Source organism: Falco biarmicus, chromosome 3 (assembly GCF_023638135.1).
Source record: "Falco biarmicus isolate bFalBia1 chromosome 3, bFalBia1.pri, whole genome shotgun sequence".
NCBI classification, from domain to species: Eukaryota; Metazoa; Chordata; class Aves; order Falconiformes; family Falconidae; genus Falco; species Falco biarmicus.
The window spans coordinates 68656122-68679986 of NC_079290.1; the positions used below are offsets into that span (position 1 = coordinate 68656122).

At 38.1% G+C, this 23865-nt stretch overlaps 1 protein-coding gene across 1 annotated transcript in view; it reads left to right on the top strand.

Moving 5' to 3' along the window:
• ZNF407 (zinc finger protein 407) overlaps positions 1–23865 on the top strand; it is a 344394-nt gene that overhangs the window by 205574 nt on the left and 114955 nt on the right. The window contains exon 7 of the mRNA XM_056330335.1: positions 8944–9064. Within this exon, the coding sequence (XP_056186310.1) occupies positions 8944–9064 (121 nt within the window). The remainder of the gene's footprint in view (positions 1–8943; positions 9065–23865) is intronic.

The window sequence follows — 23865 nt, forward strand, 5'->3', positions numbered from 1 at the left end:
ATTACCTACTGTGAAGATTTTGCAAGAGTCTGCTAGAATGTCCCTGGGTGAAAATTAGAGACTACATATAGATTAATCCATTATTTTGGACTGAGACATAGTTGAAAGCTAGTGTTGTTTCAGTTGCCCTTTTGTAATTTTAAGATAGTTTGTAATTAATAGGTGCAACTTTAAGAGTTACCACATGGTTGGCATGTAAAGCAGGATTTCTCTCCCAGAATTAGTAAAGCTTTCCTACCACCTGGTTATAAAAATTTAATATCAGATAAAATTAAATTGGTTCTTAGTTTCAGAAGACCAGGAAAAGTGTAACTATTAAACATTTATTAATACATTTTATCTTAATTGTGCTTTTTAGTAGTTCCATGTAAGTGTTTGATTATTTGAATAGATGTTGTTCAAACAGGCGCAGAAGTGTTGCTGCCTAAGCCAGTGTTGTTTTTGTTTTACTGACTATTGTGAGGATAGTGTAATATCGTCAGGAATTGCTGTGTGAGTCGTGACCATTGTCTAATGTACAGTGGAGAGAAATGGCTAAAAAATGAGAAGCTGTAGTTGTTACATCATGAATTTTCCATGGACTTTGTAAAGGAATATCAGCGGGAGATTTTATGATGTCCCTGAATAAACTAATTTTGATTCAGGACATACACCACGTAAGTGCGTAATTTCCTGGAAGGCAGCTACTCACTTTCTTGAGAGTCTGAAGCCATTCTTTCCACCCTGTTTTCAGTTTATTAAAGCAACCATATTTGGAGGAAAGTCTGACGCTTTCAAAAAGGTGGGGTTTTCACTGCTGGTCAGGCAATATCTTGAAACACATAAGCAAAAAAAAAAAAAAAAAGAAAAAAAAAGTAAAAATACAGGGCCAAATTTTGCTTGCAACTCTAACTAGTAATCATAATTCCAGAATTTTTTTTCTGGTAGCAAGAAACATACATCTGTGTGAGGGTATTGCCACAGTCAGTTTCAATTCACTGCAGGAAGTTTGTATTTTTAAAGTGTCCAAGAAAAGGCATTTAGTAAGTATACTAAGTTCTCTTATTATTACACTCTCTGAATGATAAAAGGAGCAATTACAACTAGTGGAAGTTGAATGCTTCAGTTTTAACTAACAGTTTTCATTTTTCTGGAGCTTCGAAGAATCTTCACATGTTGGCTGATGTTTGCCAAATATGGGCTAAGAATGAAAAAGATGTTTTTTCTTTAGCAGAAATAAATTGTTTTTATCAATGGGATGGGAACTACCATGTGGCACACTGGCATCGTGTATATGTCTAGGACTCATAACCAGTGCAGCCATACAAATGGTAACCAGTCATTCCAGAATGGTACAGTGGAAGAAATTCATATTCTTGTCTTTAACCTTCCTGTCTCTACCTATTACGTGAGTGCAGATCTGGTTTCTATGAAATGTAAGCCCTTATTATTGGTTATATTTTTATAGTTATTATATCCTTAGGCCACAAGCCAATAGAAAAAATATTTTATTTCCTGGTTTATGTGCAAAATTGGGCTGAAAACATGGTGTGTTCCTGGTGAAAAGCTGTCCAGGTTTCCATTGGCTTTTTGCTCTTCTTTTGCCAGTGTGGTAGAGACTTTTGTGCTATGGTCACAGGGATTCACAGGTTATAGATCATGAAGCTTGCACCTAGCAAGCATAACTTTATATTTTATGTCAGGACTGGAAGCTCGTTATTACTTTGCTATTAACTTTATATTATACAGGACAGTATCTCAGAGGCAGAGGGATCTGTCTTTTTGGCATTTATCTGCCTCTGTGGCACAAACAATCAGAGATCATTCTTTAGCAGAAAAATTATCTGTGGCTTCTGTTTGTTTCCAGGAGAATGACATAATCCGCCTTTGCCTGCACTGTTGCACTTTCATGGGTTCCCTTCTATTTTCATCCATTGCACAACTTTTTTTCAGTCCTTAGCTGCATGCACTCCTCTTTGTACCTGTATTTTTTCTTCTGTGTCCTCAGCTGGGACAATTTTCCCAGAGCAGAATGCCAAAGCAAATTACAATCAGGTTTGATAAGGGATGGGTATCAAAAATAGTCTAAATGGCTTAAATAATTCCCTACTGTAATACAAGCTGTCTAGGGGGCTGACATAGAACATCTTCCAATCCAAGATTTACTTCTATCACCTGTCACAGACCCTTGATTCAAGGCCAAATGAGCAAATCCTTACATGTAGTTGAGGAGTCTTAACCGGCTTAACAAGCCTCTTCTCGTCCCAGCCTCAAGGCCTGAGGTGTCCTGACACCCAAGAGAAATGTTCAGCTGCTGATAGATATTTGACGTGAGAGGACTGGCTGTAGGACCAGCCACTTAGCCTTTTAATGTTCTTGATTCTGGTATTTCTTCCTTTGTTACTCTCTTTTTAGATGAACCTGGGTTTATATACAAATATCTTTACCTTGTGAAAGATGCACTTTCCTTGGAAATATTACAGGGAACATAAAGTATAGCTCAGTATGAAAAAGGCTGGCATGATCTGCTCTTGGTAGCTCGTGAAGCAAACTGTAGGGACTAGTTTGGTAAATAGGATGTTATCCCTGGAAAGCATGTTTTTGATTTTTAAATGAAAACAAGTACAAGAACATTAGACTGAAAGAAAAAGCCATTAGTTTTAAGACATGAAAAATGTTTATACTCAATTTATTTGCAAACATGATGCATCTCCATACAGATTTCCTTGATACAGGCTTTCTCAACTGTAAAGTAGAACTGTGAAGTAGAAAAAAATAATTTGACCTATCAAGGGATCACTGGTGTTTCACCAGTTGACATTTTTGTTCTATGTTAAACACGTCATGTCTTTAATGACTGATCTGGTCCTGTGAGAAGTGTACACTTTGAACACAGAATATTCTAAGTCTTCGGCTGATTTTATCCTGGTAAAATGTTCTAGCATTTTTTAATTATCTGAATGCATCTTCTTCCAGTCCTATTCTACAAGAATCAATGTATGAAATTTTGCAAGTCTTTCACTGGCTACGTAAATACAGGTGTTGGCCTGATCTTCTATTTTGTGAATTGAGTCAATGGAAACTTTAAGAGTGGCCCAGAGTTTGACCAATATTTTATCACAGTGTAAAGAATACTTACATCTCTGTCAAATTCTTTACAATCAGCATTTGTGGCTGCCTAGGCTGTAAGCATAAACTGTCTTAAGAAACTTAGACCACTTGCAGTATCAGCTGGTGCTGTGTGGTAAATAAGGGCCAGCTTGCGTTGCTGCAGGAATGTATATGCTGTAGTTCTGGTGCTGCAACATGACTAGGGAGGAAAATTTTCATCTTTTGAGTCACGCTGAAACATATTTTTTTTATTCATATTTTGTCCCAGTGAGAAAATCTGCCTGAAGTTAGGAAGATAAATAATGTTGCAAATTTTAGTGTTGGCTGAATTTAGCATTAGTTGAATTCCACAAAGAATTTGTGCAATTATCTGAATTTTATAATAAAAAAAGAGTAAACAACCCCTAAATCAGCCACCAAAAACATGTACACACACATAAAATAAACATATCACATAATTTAAATATTTTGCCTTCATCGTGCTCAACTAGGAAATTGCATAAGAGAGAAAAAACAAGCTAGGGTAATTATTTCTGGCTTGATTTGAAAACATGAAAACACTTAGTTCTTCATTTTAAAATGTCTTTTTTTTATGTTCTTGTTGTTATTGTTCTGCTCTCCTCCTTTGTTTGTCTGCTTTTTGATATCACTCTAGTTTTCCCTTCTACATTTTTCCCAGTAAACTTCCATTTTGTGCTGTAGTAGCTGGTTCAATCCAACAGTGCTGATCAGTCACAGCCTGTGTTGTCTGGCATGAGATTCTTTTTTTAATGTTGCCTTGTACTTCTGCAAACTGCAAAAGCCCCATCCTCATCTTCTACACAATGGCAGTCTATATTTGCTTCTCCTATGTTGGTTGTGGTGGAGTCTTCCTGGGGATTATAGAAGTGCATTACAGTAGTAGAGCATTAGAGGGTCAGTACACCTACTGTGCACAGCAGTTCTATGACAGTCACCCTGAGCCTATGGAACTGCTTAAGACTGTCTTTGTTCAGGTATTTTCATGAATTTTTGAAGATGGTGGCTTATATGGTACAGATCACTGTTTGTATGATTGCTTCTGCTCACTCATTTCAGTCGTGCGCTTCTCAAGACATTTATAGGTCAATGTAATAAAGAAAGAAAATTTAATAATATATGTGTTTTTATCCAGATGAGTGACTCACTTTGTGTTTCTATTTCTCATGTGAACTGCTCTTTGACTTTAATATGTAGTTACATTACTCGGCATTGAATTTAATGTATAATGTAGCCTCTTCCCTCCAACTTCCCCACCACAGCTTAAAAAAATTATGATGTTGAATACCACAGAAAATGTAGCACAGTAAGAAGACTTACTGCTCTTTTCAGGAAGAGAGGTGAAATTTGGGGAGGATCTGTGTTGTTTTTCCTTTTCCATTTATGCCAACATTTGCAGCAGAGTGTGGAACTTGATTATAGCAAATGTTTGGCCAGAAATGACAGCAAAAACCTGGGTATCTTAAAACTTTCTCTCTACCTAAAAGAAATTGTCTACTGGAACAGTGTTCCTCCCATTTCTGAGCATATAAATGTTAATCATTTTTTGCTATGGAAGAGCGATCCTCTGGCATCTACAGGGTTTCTCATAAGAAAGCAAGGGATCAAGGATGTACTTAGTTTTATATGCCTTATATGCAAAAAAGTTGGCCAGACTAAAAGCAAACAGAATTTACTTTATTATACTTCAGGCTTTGTTAGCAAGACTGTAAGTGCTTCTCCGGGGAACAGCCTTAACACTAGAAATAGTTGGAAATAAGAAAAAAAATCTTGTAACATGTAAGCAGATGGCTGTATTTTGTGGTCTACTCATTCTTTAGGTCATAAGATTCTTTCTGTGCTGCTCAACATACCATGTGACAGACAAATAGGACTAAAAGCAATAGTTTCCTGTTGAGACGAATGATCTAAGTTTTCTTGCATCTTACTAAGATTCTGATTAGTTGCTCAAGACTTCAAAATCGAAGGCACCATTTGATTTTATTTTTTCTTCACGTATGTGAAAGCTGGATCCTCAGTAGCACACACATATAAATGCCGTATATAGTCTATAGATAGAAATAATCTGGACAGTCATGATTATAAACAAAAAATTCACTTCACAAATCAACATCTACTACCAGACTTACACTTTTTGTTATTGTGTCATTTAATTTTTCCTTTAAAAAGTACACATTAAGTATATAATTGCACAAAGAAATTCATGATTGCACTAAGGTATGCTCTGTGTCCTAAAAATCTCATCATCAAAGACCGAGAATTCAAAAGAGAGAAAATCAGAGAAAAGAGGAAGAAGGAAAGAGAAAAAGCTGTATTTTGGGAGTGAGGCAAGCTAAGATAGATGCTAAAAGAAGTCAGTGCAGAATTTGGAGAGGCAAGAGAAAGAGAAAGCCTTTGTCATGATGGTTTAGGAAAAGCAGAATGGGTAGAGCTGACAAGGCTAACTGGTTAGCAGCAGGCTTAATAACTGCTTTTGTACAGACTGGTGCTCCCCATGATCTGACCATTTTATCAGTTGCTTTCCCAAACTTTGATTGTTGGAGCTAAAATTAGGTGACTTAACTGATGCACTTCAGAAGTTGCTTGCAGATGCAGTATTGTCAAAAAAGCAAAGCCATTTTTTCTTTTGTGATCCTGTGGTTTGGAAACATAGCTTTTTGAAAGTGCCTGTGTTAAAAACAAAATAAAAACCACCAAAGACGGGGGGTCCTTACTTTTCTCCCCTCCACAGAGCTTGTTAACCATGGGGTCATTTGGGGACAGCTGTCCTTTTTCGTGCAGTTTGTTATTTAAAAAGTTATAAGGCACAGTCAAGTCTTCTGTGATGGTAAGGGGTGGGGGTGGGGGGGCTGCTGTGGGTTACCTTTATTAATCTTTAAATACACCGACTTTGTCCTTACTCACACATTTTTGGATACACTATTTTATAGTTATTACCTAGTGTTTTAAAAAAACTGTCAGCATTGCTTTTTTGATTTGTGTTACTTTATTCTTGGTTTAATTAGATCCTTGACTGGGGGTGAGGGTGAATCGTCCTGGAATATTTAATGGCAGCCCATATAAAAACAAAATTAAGTTTATTGCCTGAAATGGTTGGGAGCGGCACAGGGGGAAGGAAGACTGGGACACAAAGGCTGATAAAGAGCATTCTGGCCCAAAGATAAGGAAGACAAAAATACTTAAATGAATAGGTCTGTGGAAATCTTAAATAAATAAACAAATACATAAAAGTACTGCTGCTACAGCTAATATACTCTTCAACACCCCCCAACTCAAATAAATGTCTAGTCTTCTTTTAGATTTTTTCAACTGTACTTATCAACCTGGTTCCTTTTCCATAAAAATAAACACTTCTGCCCATGTGCAGCTGCTAAGAATTACAGGCCATGCTAGGCAGTCTTTTTTCCTCCCAGTTTAGTTGGCTTTTGTTGTGTGGTGCTGCTGTAATGTATTTACCGTCAAGTGAGATTTACACATAGTCCACTTGACAGGAGCAGTTAGCCACAAGGATTTCCTAAGGAGAAACTTCTTGGAGCAGTGGACAATGTTTATCAATTTTCTTCTGGTCATGATGGAATTTGCAAGCCCTCCTGGCTTCCACTGGCCCTCACTCGTCTGTCAGCCCCGCTGGCCCTGCCGCAGCACAGCAGCAGACCTTTACCTGATCCATCCTCCCCTGAATGGCAAACTAAAAATCTCCTTTCAGTTCGGATCTGCCTTTCTTACAAGGGCGCAAGTTAGCAAGGTTCTAATGCATTTTAAATGAAAGCAGTTAAAATAAGTATGTATGTTATCTAAAATACCTGTGGCTTTACTACTTAGGCTTGAAAACGTTGCTATCTTCTTTAATACTAGAAGATAAAATAAATCAGGCACGGGAAACCTTCAGTTCAAGAACAGGTTACGTTGCTAGGGAGTCTATGGCCTCCTAGAGAGTTTAATTGAAGCAGCAGCCAGTACCATTCAAGCTGCCGGAAGAATCAGCTTCTCCAGAGCAGAGAGTCAGTGCCTGACAAGAAAACCCCATTTGAGGCAGGAAAGACATACTTTCTAGCAGTCTCAATTTGTCCAGCATAGAGGCTTCTGCATTGTGTCCTGCCCCTTCACCTTTCCTTGTCCCATGAAACAATAAATGAAAAATAGTGGCGGGTATTCTCTCCAGCAGCTGCTAAAAGCCATTATTCCAACTCTTTATGGAGCTTTCAGAAGCTGCTCCGTTGTCTTTCTGAACAGTGTTACAGCCTTTTCAGGCCCAAGGACCTTGCGTTTCTTTTTACTTTGGGAGGAAAAAAACCCCAACAGTCTCCAAGAGTGAAAAATGCAGATTTCTCTCTCTTCTGAGAATTCTAGTGAAGTCTCTTTGGAGGTCTTTTGAGTGTTTCATGCATTAAGCAGGCTTGAAAAATCCAGCTTGGAGACATGGTCCTTTGCTAGTGATGTGTCTTCTGCTGGTGATGTGTCTCCTGTCAGTCTGAAAAACTGCAAATTGTACCTGCTAAGAGGCTTAGGGTTCAATTTTGAAACTGCCTATTCTAGACCTCTGAACAGTCTACAAAGTAGGTGTCCATCCCTGGCAGTTTTATGCAAACTTCTTAAGTTAGGGATGTTCATTCCTTATGTAGTCTTTAGGATAAATACTTCTGAAGGCTTGCACAACGCAGTCAAGATCACCTCAGTTAGGAGCTGCCTTTTGTCTTCTGCATACAAAAAGAAACCTGTTTCCTCCCTAAATGGTAATTACATGCATGGTAGTTACATGGTAAGCCACACAGAATATTTCTGCAGTGAACAGTTGGAAAAATGGAATGCCAGTGTCTTAGCTAGGCATCGCAGTATGTGTACCTGTCAAGGGTTTTTGTTTTGGTGTGGGGTGGGCCCTTTGAATGGTTCCTTCTCTGGAGACACTCATAACCTGCCTGGACATGATCCTGTGCGAGCTGCTCTGGGTGAACCTGCTTTAGCAGGGGGTTGGACTAGGTGATCTCCAGAGGTCCATTCCAGCCCTGACCTTTCTGTGATTCTGTGACCCCTCCACTGGAAGGACAAGTACTCTTTTCACATAATAACTTATAAGCTAGAGATTTTTTTTTCCTCTTCATCTTTAGAAATTTTCACTGCAGTTGCATGTTCAGCAGAGACTGAATTTTAGTCTTCTGAAAAAATTGTTGCCCTACTCTAGTTTTGGTGGTTTGTGGGGGGGTTTTTCCATTAAACTTTCAAGTTCTTCTGCTGAAATTGGCCCACTGTTCAGAAAAGATTTACAAAGGCAGAAGGGTAGCAGGCAAGAGAGGGGGAATGGAGCACTGAGTTCTGGTTCATATTCTCAGTTCTGGTTTATGTGTGTTGTTTCACGGATAAGATGAAAAATCCAGAACCAGAGACAAAAACAAAGTTTCTTCCTGGAGATGATCCTTTCTGAGAAGCACTAAATACAAGCTTCAGACTGATTTTTCACCTTCTGACTCTTAACAGTGTTGCTTTCAGGGTTCAAGCTTCAACAGAAGGTATAGGGTGAGAGGAATACCTGTCACCTGATGATATTTTTATGAAATAAGGACCAGTAACATGATTGCCATTTCAGTGTATTTCTTTCACCTCCTTTTTGCTGCTGTGTAACAACACGTGGGAAATCAGCTGACTACTAATAGATGTGTATTTGTCATAGTAATAGTATTTTTCAGTTAATACATTGTATTTGGAAAGTTATTTTGTATTTGTGGTTGTTAGATGTACTGGACTAAAATCTGTCTCAAGGGAGATGCCAGAAATCTAGACTTGTCTTCCCTTTCTGATGATGAAAACCAATAATGCCTGTCTTCCTTTGTCACCTTCTAGGAGAGAAGCCATTCAAATGTGATGAGTGTAACTTCGCTTCCACAACACAATCACATCTGACACGACATAAGCGTGTCCATACTGGAGAAAAGCCTTACAGATGTCCCTGGTGTGACTACAGGTAATGAGTCATTAACTAAAGCATGATGAGAGAAGGGTTAAGGTGATCAGATGAGGTTCATTTAAAGTCACCAGTAAAAATATATTGCCATTAAAACACCATCAGGGAAGCAGTAATTGCATATTAAATTAGGAGCTAAATTTAAAAACTTGGTCTTCAGTATTTAGATATTACTTTATAAAGAAAAACAAATGATGGGAAACCTTTTGGTCGTAACACTGCAGTGCTTATGTTGAGTGTTTGTTTCACAGCTGCTCTAGTGTCTGTTAGAACTCTCCATGGTGAGGCTGCTTATCTGCATTGCCTTTTCAAATCAGTTGCAGTTTTGAAATTTTTCTCGGTTGACTTGCAACCATTTCACCAAGAAAGGAAAAGTCTCCTAAAAGGCTTAGCAGCCTAAATACTCACCAGACACTTATTAGAGGGGGAAGCAACTGGAGCTAGTTACGGTGCTGCAGAGTCTTGTTTTTCTGCTCCAGTTTTCCTTCTCCTTGCCAGCCAGGGTGTTTGGATGAGAGTTGGCTGTAGGGTTTGTTGCGTGGCAAGGCCTCCCATGTTGCACCACTAAAACCCATCCTTTTAGGGCTATAGATTAAATTCTCAAAAATCTCATGCATGGACAGTTGAGATTACTTCTGGTGCTCACCCCATGTGTCTTTGGTTCATTATAGACTACTTATTAAATGATCTCATAATGCTTCTTAAATGGTTCTTTGCTCTTCTTAAACATGCTTCTACACTCTTGAATACTTTTAATACCTTGCAGTGAGGTGGCTACTCTGTATGTACTATAAAGGAATTCACAGAAGTTATTAATGAGCAATTTTCAAGAGTTGATGTGCAAAATGTTTTTTAAAAATCAGTATTATATTTGATAAATGGCATATGATTATGTAATTAGATGCATGTGCTGTGATGCATGCATGCAAGAGAAAGTTAAACATTTGATTATACCACTATAGTGTTTTATATTTTCTTTTAATGCTGAGCATACAACTGTAATGTTCTTTTAGTATAAGTTTTAATGTAGTTTCCTAAAACAAGATTATAAAACAAAGCCTAGCTGCTCTCAAAATACCTGGTTTCATGCTATTTATGAGCTGCTTTACAGAAAGCTTCTGTACAGAAGGCTTCTGCAGTGATCGTGCAGTATCTGTACAAAAAAAAATTGTTGCATTGCTTTGTGTATGTGGAGCAAATGTGTGAACTCTTCTGTATTGAGCACCCATTAAATCAATGTCTAGAACTGCAGAGAACTGAATTTGATAACCTCAGTGGGGTGGGGGCTTCCATTTCTGTGCTGCTACCTTAAGGGTCCCCCTGCTTCACTTCTTTTCTTTTTTTTTTTTTTCCTCTTTTCTTCCTCTTTTCTTTTCTTTTTCTATTCTTTTCTTAAATGTTTCTGTCAGCTTCAGTAAGTCACCTAAGAAAGAAAGATGGGTTTGTGTTTGCAGAGTGGTTGTTTTAAAAGGCCTGTGTTGAGTCAAGTGAGAGCATACAAGCAATAGTGTGCTATGTTTGATGCTACATGTTTGAGGAGGCTTAATCTTGTGGGCATCCACTGTAATGAACTATCCCAATTGGAAGGAATATTCTTATTAAAGAACTAAGTAGTGAGAGGTGGGTTACAGTGGGTTTGAGTTCCTGGCCTGAAGACCCTAGGGAGGGGGAACACTGTAGATGTGAATTAGTTTGCAGTTTGGGGCCTGTTACACACATGCGATGAGTGGATGTAATTCCCTCACTCAGTATGACAAAATGTGTAACTTTAATGCTCTGTTTAGTGAAAAGATGGGAGATCATTTTTCTTTGGATGGACAGTTTTCTGTATGGGATAGAAATGCCATTTTTTTTGCTGGTAATTTATTGTATTGGAGGTTATTAGAGAAGAAGCAAGCATAACTTTAATTTTATCAGGATTAACAAGAAATTTTTGAGCATTCCCTGCCTCTATATTATTGAAAAATAAATGTTTCATGGTAATGGAATGTTAGTTTCCATCCCTTACAGGCCAATTTTGACCTAATCTTTGGAGGCTGATCTCTACAGATACCAGCTGATGAAGCTTTGATTCTGCAGGAAATTTGTTCTGAGCTCAGCTGAAAACCATCTGGCAGGGATGCAGGAATCAGAGCACTGTTGCTGCTGCTGCAAGTTCATAGAGGCAGCGAGGCACTCTGTAGCTGCAGAGGAGTTGGTAGAGGGGTTGCTGTATTTATTAGCCCAGCAGTCCTATTTGTGCTTGCCAGTTTCCATAGTCCTGGGATATTAGCCAGACTTGTTGGCAAGTATTTTTTTTGCTCTTTATCCACCCCTCTCACCTTTTTTTTTTTCTCTTTTTTTTTTTTTTTGTTTTAAAATATAATTTTAAGGGAATCATGTTGCCTCCTTGTCAACTCACCCAGTGCTACCTCTTTTTGTGGAAATATATTAGCAACTCTGTTAATAGTGTCCTGTGCACCAGTTCAGCAGACAGTGTGTACTTTTGCGAGCATCGCCTACAGAAAACATAAAATCAAGATACCGGTAGGTCAGCAGATTTTAATAAAATTTGCTGCCATGTCTAGTGGATGAGTTCTCATCGTGATGCTTTCAACTCAGTCCCAGCACTCTTAAGTTCATCTGGACTGTTTTGGATGTTGCTGTTTAGTGTTGCTTGGCAACTGCAGACTCTTTAATGACCCTTGTAGTTTCAGCAAGGTGAATATTTCTCATTTTGTGTACGGATTGGAGAAGAGTATTGTTAGTGCTACCACAAAATCTCCTTTCATTGATAGGTGAAGTGATCTCTCTATTTTATAAAGTAGTTTGAGACACTTGAATTAAAAGAGTGTCTAAATACAAGGTAATTTAATTATTCCTGTTCAGCTCATCAGTGCTCACAGGGTTCTTAGAGATTTCTGATTTCAAGCTTTTCAATTCCTTGGGAGGAAATTGTGAACAATCATCCTGCAAAAGCTCTTGCCAGTCTAGTGAGTGAAAGGCTAGCTAACCCTGGCTAGGAGTAAAGGAAGAAAGGCTATTAAAGTAAACTAACCTGAGTTTAGGAACTGTTAGGCAAATCTGGATCACCTGTGACTGGACATGCATCTAAAAATCTTAGGGTTTGTGGGGTTTGTCTTTGGTTTGGTTTTTTTTTCTGGGGGGGTGGAGTGGGTGTTTGGAGTGTTTGTTTGGTGGCTGGGGTTTTTTGGTGGTGGTGGGTTTTTGGTTGGTTGTTCGGGTGGTTTTTTTGCTTAGCAGCAAAAACTGAAGTGAAATAGTCTGTAAGGTACTACAGGAAAAAGATTTATTTTGGCTGCATAGAAGAGAAAAGGGAATTTATTCCCTATATAACCCACAACATGAGAAATCATTTTCTTACTTAGGAAAAGGCATAAATGGATGTGGCTTTCTGAAGTGAATAATAAACTAATCTAGCATTTTTAGCTCACAAATTGTATATACCCAATAGTACGCATAGTCCCAAAAGGAAAATGGGAGATTTTGCTAATTTTATTTTACCAAGTTGCTTTTGTTATCTATGTTTATGATCATACCTAAACATTCTTGCAAAAATGTTACCTTTCTTCTCTACTTTTTGTACTGTGACCACTTGATATTTTTGTCTAAATCTTTTGTATATTCATAACAAAGAAATTAACATCTGCTTTTCTATGTAGCAGTATGTGACCTCTACTAACAATTATAAACAGAAATTATATTTTCAGTCTGTTTTTTAAAATTAATTCTTTTTGAAGGAAGAAAAAGATAACATATATTTGTAAATATAAAAACATGCTTGATAAATGTTTTGGTTATATTTTTCTTATATTTGTGGTTTCAATTTAGGTTTGCCATATTTAGATAAAAATATGCACAATTTTCCTTTGGATTTACTTTTTCAAATCACACAGCATGTCTCTGTTCTTAAGTCAGTGTGCTTTGTCATACAAAAATATTCATTCACTCTGAATTAATGTTCAACTTAATTTTATAATAGGGAATTGGTCTCATAGGGCCCTATACCACTATTACATATGCAGTAATTTTTTAGTCATAGAAAAAAGACGTGTTATGTGGCTGAACTTTTCAGATTACACAGTCCTACAGTTATACTGACAACAATACTGTTTGCATTTAAATAGTGAAGAGCTGTATAACATCCTGAAACTGAACAATATCCGTGAACTTCAACTGATTCCGAAATCTGTTGGTTGTATAGTCTGCGGCCAGATTTTCTAAACCTGCAACATATTTAGGCACCTGAATTTAACCTGATTTCAGAAGTGCTAAACTCCCGTGCCTGATGATGTCAATGAAAGATGCAGATATACAGCATTTCAAAAACTGAACTGGTTTTGTGCATGTGTCTAAAGTAAAGTATTAGGAATCTCATTTTAGTTGTATGTTAGGCTTTAAATTAACTCCCATTCGTACTGACTGTCCATGTAAGTATCACAGCTTCTCAGGCAAGTGATAATTTATGTTCATGGTGTATGTGAGGGGTATGGGTCTGTATTACATTGTTTTGTGGTGTGGGGGTGAAAGGCAGAGCCCCATTTTTCTCACAAAGTCAAATTTGTTGGAGTTCAGGGCTCAGAATGAGCACTGGCATAGTTTTGTGATACAGAAACAGTATTGCTACAATTTTGACTGTGAGGGTGTGGGACAGGTGTAATGCTAATGTACTTTGTGCCATCCCTGTGCTTTAATTAAACAAAATTAATTTCTTTGTGATTCCACTGTGTGGTTCATTTTCCATAGAGTACTCATGGTGGTGAGGGGAAGGAGGGAATGGAGGGCAGCATCCCAGGGGATTGGTGATGTTCCACAGCTGTAGATAAGAGGGTTTAGAAGTTGTATAAAACAAACAGCCAGGCCAGTAAAACAGCATTAATTCCTTAAATGCACCTTTCTATAAAGTATATGACTTGTGAAGGATGTCTTAAAAGACTGAGAATAAATGGCATACATTTTTAATATAATTATGTAAACTAAAATAAATATTTTACATTTATTATGCATAATAAAATAATTAGACAACATTCTGTAAGGGATTATGGCATCTGAAATTCCAACTGCAGAAGGATTCATTGCATATTTTCAGCAGCAGCAGCAGCATGACTTAGGGGGAGTGACTCCACAGGGGCTACTTTTCTTTTTTTGGACAGCATCCCTAGGGAGTTCCTATTTCCCTCTGACTTATAGTATCTGTTCATAGGTTGTAAAGACCAGTTTATAATACGCTCCAGGATTTGCACCTAAGTCATAAGAATGTGCAAAGTAAGTGTTTTCTCTCTGTTTATTTTGGTGAATTTAATAACCTTTAGTTGTCTTGGTATGATTGCATCAGCTGTGCACTATTCCCTATATCAAGAATAACTAGGGACTACTTTAAATGCTGAGGTAACAATATGTACTTATTCACAGCAAAACTGAAAGCCTGTTAAGGCAACTTCTACATAAAATGATAAAACAGTGTATTTATCATTAAAATGTTGACATTCATACGCTCTTGGTAACCAGTGAAATTTAATATGCTTGTATAGGAAATAACTAGGTTATACAACTGTATGGAACATTAGGCTGATGGGGACTCCAAGAGACAAGCACCACTGCACTATGGAAAACCACTTCTTTATATATATCACAAAGGCAGAATTACTAAAGAAAGTGCATATACTTTGTACTAATAAGAAATTGCTAAGTACAATAATGTATGCATGTGATAAAGCAAACTGGGCTTTCAGGAAGCACTTGAGCTTCTGTTGTGACCAGCAGCAGGAGCTGAGGATATCCGGTGTCTTGTGCTAGCAGAATTATAAACAAATGAAGATAGAAGTTTGGAGAGATATTTTGTCAGTGCATGGGCATAGTTCCCAGATGCAAACTCCTCAGAATATTATTCAGCTCTTAGTTTTTAATAAACATTCAGACAAAATATTCGCTAATATTTCTATTAATCTGGAATAAATTATGCTGTAGTATTTTAGTCTATAAAAGAAAAATAATCTGAAACACTTTAATCGTTCCAGTGAATACATGGCATACAAAAGGGTTAGTATTATTCTCTTTATGTTGTTTCTGTTGCTTAATAAAACTTATTATTATTTCACCTGTTATAGCAAATAGTTCATATGGTAAACTCATCTTAAAAATATGCAATGAGATAGTGCAAAATATGGATCAGCTGTCACATTAACCAAGAGACTTGACTCCACAGGTAGTTCCTAACGTTCAGAAACTTGTAGAACCAGAGAGCACACAGTGATATGGCCCTTGCTGGGAGATGTTTATTCTCTCTGCACTGACAGAAATCCAGTCTCTGCAATTTTTGAGAATTGTGGTGGCAGCAGCATACAGAACTTATCTCCCTCTCTCATAGTTCTCTCTGTCCTTCCTGTCAGATGCCAAGTCACTGCATGGACTACTTAAGAGAACGTATGCTTATTAGAAAACATGATTGTTTCTTAAAAAGAGACACATAAGTACGTGCACAAACAAACATATTGGTGTATGTAAACTTAATGACTAGGGTCCACAAGGAGATTGCCCTGTTAAGAGGCTTTTGCACAGTATGCAATAGTATCATCACTTTGTAAAATCTTTTCCATATTCTTAACTAATAGCATAGTAAATGCACTGTACTTCATAGAAGGGTACTATGGATTTTTATTTATTTTAATGGATAATACTTACTCCTTATTATATGGAAATCCATCAATAATTCCATGAATGTTGGTAACTCAAGCATTTTTTTGTTTTGTTTTTTCTTCCTTATTTCTATTTATTTATTTATTGTTGGTTTCCACTTTTTTTTTCTTGTGGTCACTCTAAGTAGAGGAATGAAAAGTTGTCTTTATAATTCAATGAATTATTCTAATTTTCTAATAATAGAATCTGTTATTCTAATGCTAATACTGAACACTGGACTTGGGACTTTAAGGATCTACCCAAGTATCTTCAAGCCGGTGCTGCAATTGCAAGCATTGATAATACTCTTCTAGCCTCATTTTGGATTGAATCCTTTGAACGACAACTTTTAAATGATGTATTTAAGCCTAAATGTCATGCTAAATTTTTCAGGGGTAACCACTGAGTTTAATGTTACTGAAACATGCAGTCATCTTGATATCAATGTAAAAATATCTATATAGTTTTAACTTCTGACAGTTTCTCTTTGTTGCAGCCTGTTGGGACTCTAGCTTAGCACTCCGTCAGTTTGTTCACACTTTGATTTAAGTTCTACAAAAACATTTTTGGGTTCCTGATTTCTTGCAGTAGTTAGTGTCTTCTGCTCGCTGTTCAGTCTGGGCTTTGTCCCTAAACTTTTCTTCTTATGCAGCCTCTCTCCTGCTGTACCGGTGCTCTTTTTTTGGATTCGAGTCCAACACACTTAATGCAAAACCTGAATATCTGGTGTTTAGGAAATATGAATAAGACCAATTCATGCAGTGGACAGATTAATGTAACTAATGTCTTAATTGTCTTATGACATTTTATCTTCTTCCTGTCCTCACACTTCTTTTTTCCTATCACATGCAATCAACACAGTCTTATCTATTCCTCTTTCTTAAGGAGCATAAATGTTATAGTAAATATACCTATATTTATTTTTAATATCTAATAAATTAACGTTTATAAATCTGGAACACCAGCATATATTTCAAACTAAAATAATCTTAAGTAGGTTGTATTTTGATAGTAAATAAAATCTTAGTATTAACCTTAAGATGAATGGCAAGGCTATGGTCTAAACATAGCTTTTAGTAACAAAAAAGACTTGCAATTTCCTGTTCTTACAGTGCTTCTGATAAAAATGTACAATGAAGATCTTTTATGTCTACAAATAATTTTTCATTTGTTGGAATAGTTTGATCTAAAAATAGTCATTGGCATAATTGCTTGATTCATATGACCATCTTAGGTAAAAAGTAGTTTAAGAAAAGGCTAAAGTGACTATATATGTTTTCTTTGCTCTTACCTGTTAACACAGAATAAAAAATAAATGTTTGTTTCTTTTACCACTCTTTAATCCCTATTCCAGTCATCATAAAAGAGCCAAAGCTATCTTTGGGGCTGGTCAAATCTACAAGCAATTATTATTATTATTGCTAACTACCTGGCTGATAGCAGTCTGAAAATATTTTGGTGGTGTGCAGGCCTTCAGGATGAGATTAATGGACAATAGCCTACTGTATTACGTGTGGTTTATTCTCCAGGCAATATGGCTACTACCATGTAAGAAAGTTTATGTAATAATGCTGTCTTTGTGACAATCTTCCCTATTTCTCCTTCCTATGTGACATAGAAAATAGGTTAAAATGTTGGGAAGTGACAGAAAACAAATTCAGTTCAGAAGAAGTTCTAGAAAGAGGTGTCGCCTAGTGCAAAGGACAAAAAGGGAAAAGGTTTTCTCCCTTTACAACTGATGAAAATAAGAAAAAGAAAAGAATTGCTGAATAGCAGGTAAAGGAAGGAAAGAAAGAAAAAACTTTTCTGTTTGAGAACAGCTTGCTACTGAGATAGTTCTAATGCATTAGAATTGGTGAGCAATTTTCCAGATAAATATGGCTCCTGGTTTATTGAAGCTAAATAACATCGCTTGCACATTCCAACAAAGTTGTCTTTGTGTGACAGCTTCTGCCCAAATTCCCCTGGAGCGGTACATTGGGGCATTTTGGGAACAGAGGTACTAAAGCCTCTGCCTCCACAATGAGGCTCCCTGCCTCAAAAGTGGAAGCTGTGGGTTTGATCCACCAGGCCTGCACCTTTGCGGTGTGGCTGGAAGGTGTTTTCCAGGGGCCACAATACAATGAATGAGGCTCTGGGACGAGTCAGCACCTGGGGTTTAGGAGGCTCGTGCTCCTGGCTACTCTCCTCACCAGTGTGGTGGGGAACCCCTACAGGCTTAAAGCCCATCTCCAAGACCTCCAGCACACTAGACAATCTGCTCTGGAGGCAGAGGCATCAGAGATTTGGGAGCTCAGTTCCTGGGACCCATGGGGTCCAAGCTGCTGCTTAAGCTTGGCCAGTAGAAGCTGTGGTAGGAAGAAGGAGAGCTTGTCCAAAGATTTCATGTGCCTTGCAGCTCTCCATACTATCAGTCACCTTTTTTCTTTCCTGAGCTGCTGCATGAAGACAGTGTTCCCCACAGGAAAATGTGGTGTAGGGAAGACAGGCCATTTGGTATGCAACAGCTTGCCTTCCCTAAAACCATTTTGCAGACTCTGTTGTATGATACTGTACTTCATTCTCTGAAGTCATGGATTAGGGATGTATTTCACTTGAGATTTCCTTAACAAAGAGACAGTCTAGAAGGAGCCTGCTGTCCAAGTAATTTAAGTTGCTTCTTACAACTATATTGTCCCTGATTGGGATGGTGTTTGTGGTTTTGCTAGGCCTGTTTAGGTTTGAATAGCAGATGTAGATATTGCTGAGACTTCTTAGGGACTTGCTTTGTAAAAGCCAGCACATAAAGCCCTTAGTTTTGTTATTGCAAGTGATGGAGTGCAGCACTGGTATTGTCAGTGTTCTTTTTTTCTCTTTATCTTTTTTTTTTTAAACCACTTTTTTAAAAAAAAAAATCTCAAGAGCTGTTTCCAGTTTTCTTTCTATCTATTAAAAATGTTAAAAGCGGTGGTAATAGCATTAAATTTGTTTACTATATTAGGGTTTTTTAGCTTTTATCTTTAAGCTGTTGCATATTACATGTACCTGAATTTTATGCTGTATTTTTAAATACATTATTTTAATAATGGAAAAAATAAAGGAAAAAAACAGTGTCCAAAATATGTATGAAAAAGGTTGTTCTGCATTCTTGGATGCCTTGAGTCAAAGCTACTGTTTCTTGTTTTCCATCCTCAGATAAAAGATGAGGTCTGTACAGCACTCCTCATCTTCCCCTCACAGGTTATACGTGCTGGGGCTTAGTGTGCCAGGTGAAACAAGCTGGTGCAATGCTGTTCTCCTTCCTCCTACCCATGAGCTGGGGGACTGAAGTGAAGACATTCCTCAATATTTTCTACCTCCTTCTGTAAATGAACTGAAACAGGGAGATAGTGGGAACTGAGAGGGATAGGAAATAGCTGCTGCTGTTCATAGCCTGAGAACAAATTGATTATTCTTCCTGAAGTGAAGAGGGGGTTCCAAAGCGATTTTTGACTCTTAAAGACTGCCCAGATCTCCCTGGTGCTCCCAGGGTTGGTAGCACAGCTGCACGTTGCTCTGTGCCTCAGGCCAGCTGACCTCTAGTCCTGTTTTGGTTTGGTTTTCCTTCTGCTTAGGCAAAATGCCCAGCTTGCCATGATTCCTAGAATATATGCGTATTTTAAAATAATGCTTTAAAGGAACACTGATGTTCTCCAGCATTGCTATCATTTTATATTTTAAGTGATGTTATCATTTAAAAAACACACAACTAGAAACTCTGCAGTTCAGAATACTGTAAAATTATTTCTGTTTTAATCCTATAAATACATCGAGTGGTTCTAGTGACATCATAAACTGTCTGAACATAATCCTAGTAATTCATTGTGATATTACTGGTACCCCTTAAAATATAGTATTTATAGCTTTATATTTGTAACTTCAGTGCACTCTCCTTTAATCCCTGTTGAAGATAATTATGGTTTCTCTCTAACAACTGTAGTCGAGGACATAATTTGTTCTGCTAGAAATCCCATGTGGAATGTCTTCCCATGCTGAACTTCCTCAAAACATTTCTGTTGAAATTTTACACGCACAGTCTACAGGGCAAACAGTACTTAATACAGTTGTAGAAGGTACTGTGATTATCAAAATGAATGAAGTTTTGATGACTTTTCATTAGAAAAATATGTACTTTATACATTGTTTTGTTAACAAGCTTTCAGTAAAATGCAGAGAACCATTTCCAAGGGCAAATTTTGGAGATATCTTCTATGAGTATTTTAACATACAAAAACCTATTAGTAATTTGTTTTCTTTTCAGGAAGTAGGTGTGTCTTTAGTTCAAAAAGGCAATTTTTATAAATCAGTTGATGAGGATTGATTTTTAGCCTGATGTTCCTAACTTATTCTGAGACTTACACCAGCCCATCCATCCATCTTCTGTCAGTCTCTTTAATAACTTTTTAAGCTGTTGGCCAGTTTCGGTCAAAACTGACACCGTGTAGTAGTTGCTAAGATAATTTAAGTTCCTACATGTTTCCTGAAAGAGGTGGATGAGAAGAGGAGGGCGTGTGTGTGTGTGTAAATAATCAGTGAGGAACAGGCAGGCGAAATTAAGCTCTTAATGCATTCCTCTCTCTTACAACCATCCAGTGTATTGTTCCAGCCCCACCACCCAGCACAGCTAGTTTTTCTTGCCTGATGGGAGTATCTTGAAAGACACGCTGGGGAGCTGTTGCTACTGTGTTGAGAGATTTAGTGAACAGGGCAAGAACCCATAGAAAACCATGCTTCAGTTGGTACAGTGCTCATGCATCAATGTTTCTGGGTCCCAAATTAACTGTTTGTTGCAAGTTGTCAGGACAGTTCATTTTAAAAGTTAAAACTTGAAAGGTATTTTTAAGGATAAAGCACACCCAGCTATCCATATTTTTCTTTAGAAAAGAGATTTTCTGGAACTGATTTGTTACCCCTTATATGAGAGCAGTCATTTCTTTGTCAGTGAATAGGAAGAAGCTTCCCATTATGGAGAGATTATTCCACAAGTGATTTCTTTGGCATTTCTTCTGTTTTCTTTAGGACATTTACTAATGAACTGTGACATAATGCATAGGTCTAGATAGATGTATTTACGTGAGGAAAAGAAGCAAAGTTTGAACAAAGACTAAGTTCTTTTTACATGCTTTTAGTGATACTGAGCATCCACGAATTCTCATCTCGCATGGGGTCCAGTCACTCTGTACCTATTTGGAATTCAGCCTTGTCATTTAGGTGACTAAATGTGACTTTCATCACATTTTAATTTGAATTTTAATTACACAGCCTTTAAGATTTTGATCAGCACTAATAAATTATAGCACAGTCATCTTATACGGTATTTAGCTGATTGATTTTTGCATGCTAAAATGTAGTCATTTTGAGGAGCAATAAAAATACTTTCAAGTAGAAGAAAGGTTTCAAAGATAAAGGAATTTGTACCAGATTTGTTCAAGTCAGTGTCAGACCAGAGAGGGAAGACCTAAATCTGAGCCCTTGCAAGGGCAAAGCAGGTGGTTACTATCAAATAGCAATATCAAATCAGGGAAATCAGCCCAATCAAGGCCTTTGAGTGCAGCTTTTGGGAACTGCTGTCTGTTGCCTGGTGGTGGTGCAAGAGGTGAGAGATGAGTATATGGTATTGGGTGACACTTGCTCTCTTAGTGCTCTAGGTTGCAGAAGTGTATTCTGAAAAGCAGATACAGCATTTGTTTGTTCCGAGTTCTTATCCACCTGCATCTGTTCATGGCTTCCTCCTTTATGTTCGTATTTCTTTTCCCTCAGAACAGTACAACATAATATCAGGAGAATTTTTTTTTTAATTTTTTTTTTTGCCTGCTCTGAATGGCCCATTTTTAGATTCAGTTCACCAGTAGCATGGCAGGACTATTGTAACAGGAAGGATTATAACTAAGTCCCTCTCCATCTAAGTGTGTCTGCTCCACAGCTCAGTTGGAAGTCAGCTCTCGCTGTCGGGATAATGTGTACTGTTATGGGTTCGAAACTATGAAACAAAAATAAAGACAGTGGATAAAGTCCTGGCCCCCCTGATGTTAATCACATCACCTCCACGTCCTCAGTGAAGCAACGATTTTCCACTTGTCATGAAGTACTTGCTTCTTAGGAGAGAAATGGAAAGCCAGGGAATTTGCAACACCTTTCACAAGACTTTGTATCCTGAACAGTAAAAAAGTTAAACTGGGCAAGTAGGTTGTGGGATCAACTACCCAGATACCTCTAGTTTCCACTCAGCTTTGCAGAGAGGATCCTGATCTAAATCATGCCCCAAACCCCTGTCTAAATACAAAAGCAGCTACTCCTTCAGGAGTTTCTATTTTTCAGTTCCCTCTCTACTGAGTCTGCAAGTTCTTGCACAACTAAGTGAAATTACTGAGGTGTGCTCAGAATTCCTTGTGCTGGGGAGATGGGTATTTTGGCCTCAAGACTTCTTGGTACACCTTTTAGGTGAACAGGATCTTATTCCTGTATTTTGCGGTATTCATTAGAGGCCTGAATATTTGGCAAGTCAGGATTCATTCAATTAATAATGGCAGTGCTGCCTGCAGCCTGATTCTAGTTGTTGTTTAGAATTCTGAGCTAAAAGGGCACAGGACAGGGTTTTGGGACCCTGTCTGGATTTTCTAGGAAAGTTATATGGGGAACATCACTGAAAACAGAAGAACAATTCTGAAAATTGGCATTAGATCTGCTTTTGGCTCCTGATGGTTCCTCATTGTCCATTGGCAAGGTTTCAAGAAGAAAGGATATGTGCAAGATATTTAATGCCACCTCTTACAGTTTCCTGGGACACAGGAGAACAGGATTCAGCCCTTCTCAAAATAAGGGTAGCCCAAAACTCAGGAGTTCTACTTCCTAGAACAGTGCCTTAATTTCTAGAAAGTTTGGGACATGAGTTTTCCTTTTCCTGAGCAAATGAGAGCTCCTGATGTTTCATCTTGGCTACTTACACTTTCTTTAGATAAAGCAGACAATTTAAGCAAATCTTGAGATGTACGTTAGTTCTTTCTTATCTCCATATCGTGGTTTAACCCCAGCCAGCAACCAAGCACCACACAGCTGCTTACTCACCTGCCCTGTGTTGGGATGGAGGGGGGAGAATCAGAAGAGTAAAAGTGATAAAACATGTGGGTTGAGATAAAGACAGTTTAATAAGTAAAGTAAAAGCCACATGCACGAGCAAAGCAAAACAAGGAAATTATTCACTACTTCCCATCGGCAGGTGGGTGTTCAGCCATCTCCAGGAAAGCAGAGCTCCATCACGTCTAATGGTGGTGTGGTTTAACCGCAGCCAGCAGCCAGGCCCCACGCAGCCATGTGCTCACTCCCTTTCAGCCAGGGGGATGGGGAGGAGAATTGGAAAGGAATGTAAAACTCAAGGGTTGAAATAAGAACAGTTTAATAGGTAAAGCAAAAGCTGCACATGCAAGCAAAGCAAAGCAAGGAATTCATTCACTACCCCACCAGCAGGCAGGTGTTCAGCCATCCCCAGGAGAGCAGGGCTACATCACATGTGACAATTGCTCAGGAAGGCAAATGCCATTGTGCCAGATGTCTTCCCCCAGCTTATATACTCAGCATGATGTCATATGGTATGGAATATCCCTTGGCTAATTTGGGTCACCTGTCCTGGCTGTGCCCCCTCCCAATGTCCCGTGCCCCTCCAGCCCTCTCGCTGGCAGGGCCCAAAACCCAAAAAGTCCTTGACTTAGTATAAACATCATCCAGCAACAAGTATAAACATCCTGTTTTATGTGCTGTCAATATTGTTCTCACACCAAATCCAAAACACAGCGCTGCACCAGCCACTAAGAAGAAAATTAACTCTGTCCCAGCTGAAGCCGGGACACTCCACTGATTGTATTGAGAATTTGAATGGTTGTGGAGGACAAACTAGGTTGCCTTCTAGTACTGTTGTGCCAAACAGTGCACCTAAATGAGACAGAAGCTTATTTCTACCCTGTTTTACTGATATCCTGTCTTCCAAGCCTATTGCTACTCTATTTGACTATTTTTCTGCTTATTATATCCCTTTCTGTGCTTAGATTGTAATTTTTCTGAGGCCAAGATGGATTTTTCTGTTGTTCCTCCATGCAGCAAGTAGCATAACGTCA